Genomic DNA, 14669 nt, shown 5'->3' with positions numbered 1-14669 from the left:
TAACGGTAAGTGTTGTTGAATTTATCAATTAAATGCAATTTCGAAGGGTCTTTACTGAACAGTCGAACATAAACATATTTTATTTGAAAGCAAAGCCTTTCGAAATTTTTAGGTCTTCAATGCTCTTCTTAATTTGACCTTTCTAACTCTTTTTATTCCAGTGACTGAGTACTTTATTCTAGGTCTGTTTGATTGCATATTTATATAGGTTAAAACATGTTTTAAAATCATTGTTTTAATGAGTCCTTGTAGATCGCATCAGTCAACCAAATGGTTTTATAGCCTTTTTTTAACCTCAATGTTGACATTGTTTTTTTTTCTTTTAATAGCAAAACACATCTAGTTCATACACAACCATGCACCTCTAACTTAGGAGTTTAATTAAAGGCCTCATGAATTCGGATTCAATGAGGTCAAATTATTCACTTGCTAGTGAATATTTCATCAGCAATGTTTCTTGGCCTATTTTGGTAAATTTGAACCAAATTGACTGCTTAAAGCAAAAATTATTAATTCACTATTTCACCCACTTTCATAAATGATTGAGCAACAAATCATATTTTCATATTTCGTTGCAATTTGCCCCTTTGAAAATCAATGAAAATTCATTCCAATTAAACGATTTGTTGTAATTGGCTTCAAACTAGCTGTCAGAAATGTAAATACAGATATATTTTAATGCACTGTGTCTATTGTTTTTATTTTAGTGGTTTTTGAGCCTTGTATCAATCTGTTGACTTAAGCCAATTGCAACCGATTTCTACAGTTTGCTTTGTAAATGTGCTGTTACTCCACTGTTCCAGGTTAGGGGAAGGTTGAGCACTTAAAGTCCCACTGTCATCTTCTAATTGTCCTAGTGGACTGTAGAACAATGGTTGTCGTTGGTTCATGTCAGTCAGACTAATTTTTTTGTTTGTTTTCTAATAAATAAGGACGCTATTTTCTCGTCTTAAACATTATATATTTTTCATGTTGGAACTTTTAAAGTAGATTATAGTGTTCTCATTGTTCTCATTGTTATAACTGCTAACTTCTACATTATTATACTCTGGTGGATACTTGTATGTTGGTCAATCATACAAGACTTATATTGTTATTGAGGAATTTTAATGCCAGAAATGGTATAACTTTGGCATATGGTCCAAATTTTCTGAGAATTAGTATCAAGTCATGTCAAAAGAAAAAGAAAATAAACAAGTTCTGCATGCAATTCACTAATGACTCATATGTAGTAGTATAGATACACAAGATTTTTCTGGTGGCCATATTTTTCCAATTTTAAACAAATAAGAATCATAAGAGTCCCTTCCATAATTCCTGCCAACTTATTAGTATCAGAATAGGAGAAAACAAGAATGTGTCCATAGTACATAGTCATTTTCTATGTTCAATGGACCGTGAAAATGGGGGGAAATCTCTAATTAGAAAGATCATATCATAAGAAACATGTGTACTAAGTTTCAAGTTGATTGGACTTCAGCTTCATCAAAAACTACCTGGACCAAAAACTTTAACCTAAAGCGGGACAGACGGACAGACGAACTGACAAACGAATGGACAGATGCAGACCAGAAAACATAATGCCCATAAATGGGGCATAAAAATTTATTCATACGGTTTTTAAGGCAACTATTTGTCACCAATGCTGTCTTGTTTGCCACCCTATCAAAATACACTGAATTACAAATTGTAGTTTCAGAACTTTTTAAATCAACCAATCAGAATTAATGATTTCATCCAGAGTTTTTCATTCAAATCAATCAATCAATCAAATGAGAATTATTAGTAAAATATATCTTAAATTAAAATTGAATAAAGTGGTTTAAAAAGAAATCAAAAAGGGGAAGAACAGTTCAAAGATACCAAGTGATAATTGATGCCAAATGATGCAAAACTTACATAACACGGTCAGGTAAATAGGAGTAAGACAAGTTGGCACTTTTTTTCTGTTCATGAACTTTTTATCTTCACAAATTTTTAATATTAGTAGATCTTGTATACAGGTACAAAAAAACAAATGCTAAATATGTATAGTTTATTACAACAAATCAATATGGCATACATAATTGGATAATTTCACAACATTTACTTTTCATTAATCTTCATGATATTTGCTTTTGACAGCATACCAGCAACTGTGGATCAACAAACATTTCACAGATAGATATCTCTGCATCAAGTATATTAAGTAGATCCAATGATTCATAGCAGATTAAAAAGTAAATAACTCTGAGTTTTTGTTGACATTTTAGAACTTGTTATAGACAAAATTCCTCTCATGATTTTTTTTTAAAATCATGTGCTAATTTAATAAAATATATACACCTTCATGATTTATATAACTGATTTTTGCCATATTTAGTACTTATTAAGTTCATAACAACCACTTGTTTTTTGGTGTCTGTTACAATTATACAAATAAATAACAAAATAAACTGTATTTTTCAATAGCACTATTGTTCAAGTATAAAAAACTAATACATGATTTGATAAATGTAACACAATAAATTTTCAGTCCTTTACAAAAATTGTAATGTATCATCAATTGTTAAACGAGATTAATGATTTAATCAATATTCCGGTTCAAAAAAAAGTTCAACACATCATACAGGACTACCTAACCATTGTTTTAACCGACTTTCAAACAAATCACTAGCTCTTCTGTTTGTATCTATTTCTTTTTTCAGTTTGTCAACTTCATCAGTTATTAAAGGTTCACTTAAACTTTCCAGGAGTACGTGGTCACCTGACACAGTTTTGTCTGGAGAATCAAATACACTCCAGGGTGGAAGGGCTGAAATATCAGGCATTGTTGTATTGTTCAAATCTCCTTTCAACAACGCATTCTTTAGAAACTCGTCATATTTGTTTGACTCCCGCTGTTCCTTTTTAAGATCAGATGTTAGTGATATCGATATTTTACGTGCAGCCTGAACACACTCAGGTTCTATTTCAAGAACAATGTTAGCATTATTTTGTGTTTTGTTCACATGATCAGGTTCATAGGATAAACTCTCTTCTGCTTTCTTTGCTTTTGACTTTATTTTTGCTATCTGCATTGAAGATTTCATTGAAGTTGTCACTGAAATAAAATAAATGTTAATCAAATATTAGACTTAAATTTAATTTGAATCAATTTTAACTAAAATGTTGTTTTTTTTTTAACAACAATGTATATTTTTCAATCAAATATGCATGTTATATTGTTACATCAAGAATCCAAGCATCTCTTGATGTATTCTGTAATATTCCACTGATTACCCATGTAAGTAATAAGCTGTTGATAAATCTATTTCTGCCAAAGAGTAGAGAAAACTGCAAATTCATACCTTGTCCATGGATTTTTCACGATTAAGAAATACCAGGCATTAGAATATCTATAAAACGCCTAGAAAATTAGCCTAACAATGTTAGATCTGATTCTTTACTTCTTCCCCGAATCAGAACCTGTACTTATTACACAGGTAATTTGTTGTATATTGTGTGAGATATTTTAAAATTTCATCAATGTTACAAATATTAATGTATGTATACCAAAATAGATGCAATGGCATCAATTCACTGTAAAACAAGAATGTGTCCATAGTACATGAATGCCCCACTCTCACTATCATTTTCTATGTTCAGTGGACCGTGAAATTGGGGTCAAAACTTTAATTTGGAATTAAAATTAGAAAGATCATATCATAGGGAACATGTGTACAAAGTTTCAAGTTGATGTAACTTTAACTTCATCAAAAACTACCTTGACCAAAAACTTTAACCTGAACTTCGCACTATCATTTTCTATGTTCAGTGGACCATGAAATTGGGGTCAAAACTATAATTTGGCATTAAAATTAGAAAGATCATATCATGGGGAACAAGTGTACTAAGTTTCAAGTTGATTGGACTTCAACTTCTTCAAAAACTACCTTGACCAAAAACTTTAACCTGAAGTGGACGGACGAATGGAGGCACAGACGGACGGACGGACAAACGGAGGCACAGACCAGAAAACATAATGCCCCTCTACTATCGTAGGTGGGGCATAAAAACTTATCAGTATCAGTATGCATAGCTTAATTATTCTTCTATAATTAGCTTGCTAAATGCAGTGTTGCTCCAATGAAAATGAAATAAAAATCAGAGAAATACTATACCATTAAAATCTTTGACAGATTCCATGAATCTCCAGCTATCAGGTGGACGGTAATCATCTAGTTCCTTCTTCATGTACACTGCCAACAATTCAAACTTCTGTAAATATAAATCATTTATCTAAAATTGGTGTCAGTATTCCTTTAAACATTATCATTGTCAGGAACAAATACCATTTGTTCAAAAGAAATATGTATAAAGCTACTATTGGATTGATTGGAATTGAAGAAAAACAATAGCCAACAAGCTTTCTAAAGCATTTTATAATTTAATAAGAATATATATTATTAGTGAAATATCTTCAGTACACCAAAAGTATTGACATATCCATATCTAAAGTCACTATAGCATGAAGTTGATCCAAAAATTAGTTATTTTGTTGAACATGCAAAAAAAGACAGTGGTAGGGATTTTCAATTGATCACAACATGCACTATGGGACTCTGAAATACAGATATGAATGTAAACATAAAACCTATTTCAAATTTTACTTCCATTAAACCATGGTCTATAGCATATCTTAACATTTTAAGTAAATGACAATAGCCAAATTTCATATTTTTTTTAAAAAGCTTTGTACAAGCATCCTCAGGAACAAAACATTTATGTCAAGTTTGTTATATTGTTTGCAACTGCTTCAACTGTATGGGCTGAGAGGTTTAAGAATTTATGATGGACCTGCATCTGATAAATGGAAATACAGAGAACAGTACATGGGTACAAAGGAGAATATATGAAGTTTATAGTGTTAAGAATTGGGCATCCAAACATAAATTTTATTTGAGGATGTCAACTTATCAAACATGATACTCATATGTTGGGTAACAGAAAACCTCCACTAATGATGATGAGCAGCAAATTTCGGCTGTTAAAAGTTAGGATGGATAATTTCCCCCCCAGCAATTTCATTTCTATAAACTGAATGGTATTGTTATTCCTAACTTGACCTACATCATTCAGCTGTGTATCATTAAATTGGGTGACAGTTAGTTTGTAGTCTATACAAGCTGATATGACATCTGTCCACGGAATATTTTCATGTGAGGGTTCACATCTTGTCTCCTTCTCTAGTAAGTAACAAAGGTCTTCAAAATCTCTCTCTGTGTTCTTCAAAATTAATCTTATCCTAAAAAGAAAAACACAAAATGATCAAATGTGAATGTTTACAGTTATAGTCTGATGTATAGTTAATGTTATAGTCTACCATATATTTTATTTTACAAATTGTATACATCAAAGGTACAAAATTTGATATCAAGATCCAGTATTCTATTCTATAAATTCACAAATTCTTTTTGAGTTTTTGTTCACATTGTAACCCAACCTTCATCCTTCTGGCATTAGACCATATGGTGACCCATTTCTCTGCATATCTTTAAAACTAACCTACTACTGGCCATTGATAGAATATCCTTTTTATGGCATGAAATTGAAAAAACAAAAACATATATCGGCTCTGCAACTATTATTGAGTGGTAAAAAAAGAGGAACACACTCACATCCTTAGTAAACTATTGATATTATATATTAGAAAACAAATGTAACATATTAACTGATATAATTCATTTTATTACTTCTTCTAAATTTTTTAACATGTGTGAAAGTAATTGATTAAAGATTGATAACAATTCATACTTGGATGATAGGTCTATTTTGGCTTGTCCAGAATGGTCATCTATGACTTTGTCAATATAAATCCACAATACTTCACATATTTCTGACCAATCATCTTTCTCAAAATCATCATTCAGAAACCATGGTAACTGCAATGATTCTGTTAACTGTTCTATGCAATATAAATGATCTTCTGTATTCCAATGGGAAGCAGGTATACCTGAAATGTTTAAACACATATGTACATTTAAATTTTATAAATTACAAACAAATGCTAAAAAAAACAAAAAACTTTGAAGTTATTCTGATGTTATAATATGCTGTTATAATATTACTCTCTACATAGACTACATAGATATTGCATCAGTGGCTAGATTGACAGCTGATTTCTAAAACAAGAGAGAGATAAAAACTATAGTGACATACTAAAATGTCGTCTGGTCTGTTTTACTTATTCAATTCATGCAGGAAGTCTGTAACATGAAGGATTTACTACAAGTATCACATAAACTTAATATCATCAATATTCTATGAAAATGAGATCACATTCAGATGAATCATGCTAGACAGTCATGTACACCTTACTATCATTCCATACACCAAAAAATATTGGTCCTATTACCATTAGCACCGGAGAAGTAGACAAAACCACTAAATAAAATAATTGTGTAATGAACCAGGAAAATGAGGTCAAGACCAGATGATACCTGCAGGACAACTATATTTTTTATATTAATATGTACACCTAACAATTATTCCATACACTAAATATGGCTAAGCTTTTGCTATTAGTATTTAAACTAGAGGCTCTAAAGAGCCTGTGTCGCTCACCTTGGTCTATGTGAATATTAAACAAAGGACACAGATGAATTCAAGACAAAATTGTGGTTTGGTGATGGTGATGTGTTTGTAGATCTTACTTTACTGAACATGCTTGCTGCATACAATTATCTCTATCTATAATGAACTTGGCCCAGTAGTTACAGTGTAAAATATTAGTAAAATTTTACAAATTTTGTGAAAATTGTTAAAAAATTACTATATAAAGGGCAATAACTCCTTAGGAGGTCAATTGACCATTTTGGTCATGTTGACTTCTTTTAAGGTCTTAATTTGCTGAACATTATTGTTGTTTACAGTTTATCTCTATCTATAATAATGTCAAGATAATAACCAAAAACAGCAAAATTTCCTTAAAATTACCAATTCAGGGGCAGCAACCTAACAACAGGTTGTCCGATTCATCTGAAAATTTCAAGGCAGATAGATCTTGACCTGATAAACAATTTTACCCCTATCAGATATGCTCTAAATGCTTTGGTTTTTGAGTTATAAGCCAAAAACTGCATTTTACCCCTATGTTCTATTTTTAGACGTGGCGGCCATCTTGGTTAGTTGGCCGGGTCACCGGATACATTTTTTAAACTAGATACCCCAATGATGATTGTGGCCAAGTTTGGTTTAATTTGGCCCAGTAGTTTCAGAGGAGAAGATTTTTGTAAAAGTTAACGACGGAGGACGACGCTGACGCTGGACGCCAAGTGATGGGAAAAGCTCACTTGGCCCTTCGGGCCAGGTGAGCTAAAAACAGAACAAAACACAAAACTTAACACTAACCAAAGAATCATACACCACATATAGTTGACCTACTGCTTATAGTATCTGAGAAACACACCTCCCTTATCATGTAACTTTAACCTTGATCACTGATCCATGAGTGATCCATAAAATAAGGTTGAGTTAGGTGAACCCTGTATAATGGACTTGTAGTCTTGTAGGCATTACAAGGAAAGTATACCTTCTTAAATATTAAACTTTATACAAATAATTTTTACTGTTACATGTACCAGTGTCTCTATGTCTTGCATTCTGCAACTTTAGTTGCAGGGGGAGAAAGAAAACTAACATTTTATTGATTCATCTATTTGATCTCAATGCATATTTCTGATTTAATATCTCAGTTAAGAAAAACAGGACACACTAAAATGAGATAGGTCACTGATGATAAAGTCACTAGAGTAAATGACCAACTTATTAATGAAAACAGATAGAAAAAAATCTATGACAACAAGAAACACATGCAAATAAAATATACACCAACTTACAAAGAGTTGGACTTTTTGTTGAGAAGAATTCTGCAACTGGCCAAGACTGGTCCTTCAATGTTTCTGATGCTAAGACTTTGGTCATGTGACTGATCACATGATTAAATAATATAACCATCTGTTCTGGCATCTGAAATAGGATGGATATATTATTTTCCTCTTCTATGACAGATAGCAAGTAATTGCAAAAGTAAAATAGACTCCAGGTATCTTAAAACATAATTTACTGATTACAATTTTTAATTTTATATGTAACTTCATAACCATATAAAATTAGATTGGAAACAAATTAATGTGTCAAAGAGACAACACATGCAGCAGTATCAATGAATGACTAAAACTTCTTGTTAAGTCTCTGCTGTGAGCTATAACAACTTCTAGTAACTGCACAGAACCACATAGAAGATTATCTTATATTTCAATGTATGTCAGAATCACAAAATGTTTGCATGTATATTGTAGGCACCAATTGACTACACCCACACAGTCTGTGTCAATCTGTTTTCAGGTTCATCTGACCAAAAGAGAAATTTGAACTTTTCTACTATATGTTCAACCAAAAAATCTTAATAGTTCTGTCTTACCGAATGATTTAGATGTGTGACATTTTGTCAGTCAGACAGAGTTTGGGATACACTGCTTACATCAAACAGATCACAGGCTATTGGGCCGCAGTTCTATTTTGACAATTTTTCTTTTAATGCTCTAAATTCTTTATAAAAATTCGTAAGGGTTCCGCGGAACCCAGTGTTTCGCCTACTTTTGTTGTTAATTGCAGACTCAACAAAAATGAGGAAAAAAATCAATAAAAATATTCCTCTTGATACAATCTTTTGATTGTAAGAAGCTTCTGTCCAAGTTCAAGTTTGGTAAAAATCCAGGATAGGTTATGAATTTAATAAATGATCATAAATGTTTAAAAAAACTTGAACTGCAGACTGTATGTAATGTTAACTGGAAGACAAACTAAGTCCATTTATAAGTAAAATACAGATAAACAGATACAAAATGTTAACAAAATTTCTTTCTAGATACTAGCTTTTGATCACAAACAAGCTTCTGTCCAAGTTTGGTATAAATCCAGGATAATTTAAGAAATTTATTAAAATTTTAAAAACTTTAACCAGAGTGAATGTTATGCTTCATGGCAGTCTATTTAGAAGTAAAATACGGAAAAAATGTATATTTTTTTTTACAAAATTTACTTAAGGATACTATCTTTGGATCATAAACAAGCTTCTTTCCAATTTTGATACAAATCCAGCATAGTTTAAGAAAGTTATTAAAATTTCAAAAACTTTAACCACAGCGTGAATATTTGTGGACGCTGACGCCGACGGAATGTAGGATCGCTATGTCTCTCTTTTTCGACTGTAGTCTAAGGCTTGACAAAAAAGGCTTTCCAAACATTTGAAGGGTTGGTAGTTCCCTCCTGTTCCTCCAGCAATAAAAACTGGTCCCTATGACATAGCAAAGTGTTCTGAAGTGGTATATAACACCAAAAATCAATCAAACCAATTTTAGTCTCATGCATACTTAATGATTATTTCAGAAACATGAATGAATGGACTGGTATCAGTATTCCACTGACTTTAACCTTCATGGTATATGAAATGTAATGCGCAAAAATTATTACAAAATAACTAAAGTGATCTGATTATAATATACTACCTGATGCAGAAAACCATTCTGTTTCCTTTGTTTAAGGTTTTGTAAAACTGGACTAAAGAATTTCTTCAGTATGTAATCATCTATGAAATCTTTTAAATATCTGACTTTGATGTCTGGCTGTGGTGGGTAAGCTTCAGCTAAAAATTGGACACATTCTTGTAACTGTAAGAAATATCAGATAATTAGCTAAATTTATTTGTTATTTTTATAAACATAACAGATAAAATGATTTTTGGTTATACTAAATAAAACAAACTATAGATCATTTTTTGCAAATTTCTGATAAAAAAAAGACCAATAACTGTATATTCTGTCCTGAATAATAATAACATTATTAACCTGATAATTTTAAGAGTATTTGCCTTCAATCATAGGACTTCATGTATAGTAAAAACCATAGCAATTTTACAGTAGTGTGGAAATATTATTTTGTGTAGACTCTGACAGAATTGAGCTGTCCAGTTCTTAATTTTAATCTGTAATTGCTTTAAGTTTTTTTTTTCTGTCATTCACTAGTATTCTTAATTAATAATAAATAATTAACTTACTTCCTGGTTGAGTTCTGGTTGTGTTACATCTAATGAACGGCCATAATCTTGAAGGTCAACAGGTCGAAGGTAGATAGTGGACACAAACTCTTCATCCGTAAATGATGGTAAATCTAGTCCGGTATAAACTAAATCATCTAAATCATCACTGATTAACAGTGGAATCATTATCACCAAGGGTACCGGTGGATATAATGGTTTCAACTGTAATAACGTTTGTAGGCGACTTCTAGCATCATCCCAGTATTCCTGTCAATGGAACAATATAGCCATTAGCAAATTAGATTCTGACCATATAAATTTAGGTAGGTAGGATGTTGTTTCTGAGCATCCTTCTGGGCATGTAACAAACTTCTTTTCTTGTTTTAAAATAATTTATCAAGTACATGTATCCTTTAATATACAACAGTAACATAACAAAAATTAACTATAAAAAATTTAAGTGTTGTTATGTGTTTTTGATTTATCTATTAATCCTTTTAAAATCAAGGGCAGATAATTACTTTGAATTTGACAGAATTTGTGTTTTTTTTATAGATTTTTTAAGAAAATAAGGCATGTGATCCCCTATTTTCATTTGATATGAGGGAAGTAGTTATGAAAAGCCTTATCTGCTTGGATTTTACAAAAATAAAAACTTACTGCAGATAAATCATCAGTTACGCCAGGAGGAAGAACAAAAATTATTCCATTTGTTCCAAGAAGGTCACTGTGACCTAATTCTTCATCTTTCACTGCTTTAATGCAAACTCCTAAATCTTTAACTATACTGCTGTGACTATATTGGATCTCAGTTCTGTACAGACTTAACATATCCTATAATTAAAACTCATCATTATAATACAAGATTGATGTAAAACTGTCAATAAAGAAGTTATAAATTACCATGTACTGTTTTAAAGAACAATCTGTTCCACTGATATTCAAAAAAAAGGTATCAAATATTTCAGAGTATAACAAGAATGTGTCCATAGTACACGGATGCCCCACTCGCACTATCATTTTCCATGTTGAGTGGACTGTGAAATTGGGGTCAAAACTTTAATTTGGCATTTAAATTAGAAAGATCATATCATAGGGAACATGTGTACTAAGTTTCAAGTTGATTGGACTTCAACTTCATCATAAACTGTCTTGACCAAAAACTTAAACCTGAACTTTGCACTATCATTTTCTATGTTCAGTGGACAGTGAAATTGGGGTCAAAACTTTGATTTGGCATTAAAATTAGAAAGATCATATCATGGGATCATGTGTACTAAGTTTAAAGTTGATTGGATTTCAACTTCATCACAAACTACCTTGACCAAAAATTTTAAACTGAAGTGGGACGAACGGATGGTGGACAAACAGACAAACATATGAACAGACGGACGCACAGACCAGAAAACGTAATGCCCCTCTACTATTGTAGGTGGGGCATAAAAATATATGACTATTATGACTATTTCTAAAATTTAAAAAAACTCACAATATTTCATTTATTTTGTTTTAAAATACCTTATCTTTATCACTTGATGTTTCATCCTTCCCTTTAGTGAACTTTGACCTTAACCATTTTTCAAGCAGTCCTCCAACATCTTTTTCTTCATGACCTCCACATAGCCTCAAATCAGGGAGTGATAGTATCAACTTCCAATAAAATGTCCTAGATTTACATACTGAAATAGAACAAGACTATATAATTTGTACTTCAGGTGATGGTTTTACAAACTGGATCAACTTGGTTCTAGTCGGTGTTTTCCCATACATTCCAATGGGCATACGCTTTTATATCAACTTGGCCCTAAATTTTTTGACTTTTACCAATTAAAGAGAATTGATAGACAGAATTATCTAACATACTGAAGAATTATTCAAAATTGCATTGCACTATGGAACAAACTAATGAACGACTGACTGCTGTAGCCAGGTCAGAAGAACTGTTACTTGCCAAAATCAAATATGTTTTTTTTTTATCATGAACATTACTGACAAACATACAACTGTACCTACCCTGAAATGTAGGTCAAGGTCACATGACAAAGACTGAAAGAGAAGGTTTCATAATAAACAACCTCTATATAGAAAGTTTTGTTAACCTAAATGAGAGTGAGAAGATAAGAAGGTATTTACAAATGATCAATGCTGCCCCTGCACCAGAAAAGTATATGAAAATTAAGCTGACCTCAAATAAACTTTTGAGACAAAACCAAGGCATAGATTTAATGTCTATTAAACAATATAACGGTCTTACTTTTAAAATGTTTCTGGAGCTGTGAACCAGCTGTAGTGGCAATGTCTAGCGGCTGCCATGACTTTAGGTGACAAATCTTTCTGTATAACTCATGAGCACTTAACATAAGATCAACAGCCCATCTATTGGTTAAATCTCGTTCAGGAGTGTCTATTTTTAACTTAGCAAGTTTATTAACATAAAATCCATTGTTATCACAAACATCATTTTGTCTTTCAGGAATTAATTTCTGCACTGTATCGTAACTATTGTCCATGGCCACTGCAGGAGGGAAATCTAACATTGATCGTTTCAGTTTTATTCTGGCTAAGTACTCCTTCTTCCATCTTTGAAGAAATCTCCCAGCTCTCTCAAGTTCAATACAATGACAAATATCATCTAACTCCTCTAGTCGTTCTACAACATCCTTCTGATACACTTCCTCTGCAAGCTCTTCACACATCTCATTCATAACAAGGTCAACAAGTTCATCTGATATTTCAATAGCACCTCGGTCTATTTGTTCTCTCTTAAGTTGTGCCTTTACTTCCCTGTAATTAAAGAAACTTAATTAGAAATCTGACATGAAAGAATGGGGATTTCTTGCACATTTTTGTGTGAGACACAGAAACAAACAAGGATTGAGACCTCACAAAACATGATTAATCCCGTCACATAGTTGTGCCTGTCCAAAGTAAGACACGTCTAGCCATTGTTCAGGGGTCACACAATCTTCAGAATCATAGGGAGAAGTGACTTCACTTTTCAAAACTGATAGGGAGAAGTGGTAGGATTTGAAAGAGAAGTGTTCCTTCACACGCTGTGCTACAATGTTTTGATTTTACTATAGTATAAAGGGTCATATGTAAATAATGTTCTTTTATATTGTTCAATTCATATCTGAGTATACAATTAAAGTAACTGTTCAAATTCAAAGTTGTTTAAGTTAGGAGAAGTGACTTCACTTTTCAAAACTGATAGGGAGAAGTGGTAGGATTTGAAAGAGAAGTGTTCCTTCACACGCTGGGCTACAATGTTTGGATTTTACTATAGTATAAAGGGTCATATGTAAATAATGTTCTTTTATATTGTTCAATTCATATCTGAGTATACAATTAAAGTAACAATTCAAATTCAAAGTTGTTTAAGTTTAAGTTCTTGTGAGAAACTACCAACTAAATATCTAGCACTAAAAAGATTATTTGTCTATGTCAAAAAGAAATTATAAAAAGCTGGGCCATAAGATATCGATATTAGTATAATAGTCTCAGAGTTAAGGAACTTTGATCAATATTTTGAAACAATCCATATTAATTATATACACCAATCAATTAGATGTAACCAAAAGTCTGTTAATGCGTTTGGAATGCGTAATTTTTCCTTTTGGGATCAATATTCTCTTGTCAGATGTTCCATCCATGTGTCCAAAGTCATTATTGTAAAAATACGGATTTCAGTCATAGCTGGTCCGGTTCTGATCCATTGTTAGAAACGGTTATTGGCGGACGAATGCAAGAAATTTTTCAAAAATTAACAATGTTTAACAAGCTTTTTGGAAAGGAACCTTACGCTTTTAATGCAATAAATGGATTAAACATTTACTGGAGGCAACTTTTAACATGTTAAATGACTTAACAAACTTATTTTGCTGCCAAAAGTTAGGTTGATGTACATTTTCGAGTAACAAGCACCGGAAGTGCACGAAGTGATAAAAAGTTGTCTTTTTATCAAATAACCTGCTACACACTGTTAAGACAATGCTTCAACCTCTTTTCTTAAGAAAATGAAGCGTTTTTGTCTGAATGTCTTTAATTATCAACCAGATGCTCCGCAGGGCGCAGCTTTATACGACCGCAGAGGTTGAACCCTGAACGGTTGGGGCAAGTATGGACACAACATTCAAGCTGGATTCAGCTCTAAATTTGGATTGTGATTAAATAGTTGACACAGCATAGGTTTCTGACACAGAATGAATGTGGTCTAATGAACTTAAAAAAAATATGTTTGCCTTTGAACAATTCACTATGCTGTTGAATATTAATCCTCTCAAAAAAATGTTTGAAGAAATTTTCTTTTTATTTATGAAATCTGAAATGGAAAAAATTGACCCCCCAATTTTTTTTTCACATCCCCCTTTCCCTTATTTCAAAACTGATCTCAATTCAAATTTCTAATGAAGTTTGCAACAATAACTACTCATTTAAATACATCATAAAATATTAAAATGTAAAAAAAGTGCTTGTTATTACTGAATGGTAAAGATTGTTTTAATCTATCAGTTGGTAGTAATAGTGAATATACATTGTTCATTGTATAAAACAATGATTTAAGTTGATTCAACTACTATTCTGGACAAAGAAAGATAACTCCAATTGA

General features: G+C 31.9%; 1 protein-coding gene across 5 annotated transcripts in view; it reads right to left on the bottom strand.

Moving 5' to 3' along the window:
* Positions 1-2020: 2020 nt before the first annotated feature.
* LOC143069406 (germinal-center associated nuclear protein-like) overlaps positions 2021-14669 on the bottom strand; it is a 42831-nt gene continuing 30182 nt past the window's right edge. For all 5 annotated transcript variants that reach the window (XM_076244024.1, XM_076244031.1, XM_076244045.1 and 2 more), the window contains 10 exons: positions 12315-12844; positions 11579-11739; positions 10721-10894; positions 10079-10327; positions 9531-9692; positions 7860-7989; positions 5776-5974; positions 5092-5266; positions 4143-4239; positions 2021-3082 (listed from right to left, as the gene is read on the bottom strand). In XM_076244024.1, the coding sequence (XP_076100139.1) occupies positions 2604-3082; positions 4143-4239; positions 5092-5266; positions 5776-5974; positions 7860-7989; positions 9531-9692; positions 10079-10327; positions 10721-10894; positions 11579-11739; positions 12315-12844 (2356 nt within the window). In that variant the 3' untranslated portion in view covers positions 2021-2603. The remainder of the gene's footprint in view (positions 3083-4142; positions 4240-5091; positions 5267-5775; positions 5975-7859; positions 7990-9530; positions 9693-10078; positions 10328-10720; positions 10895-11578; positions 11740-12314; positions 12845-14669) is intronic.

This window comes from Mytilus galloprovincialis, chromosome 1, assembly GCF_965363235.1.
Source record: "Mytilus galloprovincialis chromosome 1, xbMytGall1.hap1.1, whole genome shotgun sequence".
Lineage (NCBI taxonomy): Eukaryota > Metazoa > Mollusca > Bivalvia > Mytilida > Mytilidae > Mytilus > Mytilus galloprovincialis.
Note: the sequence above shows the minus strand (reverse complement) of the source record. Positions and strands in the feature narration are given on the sequence as shown.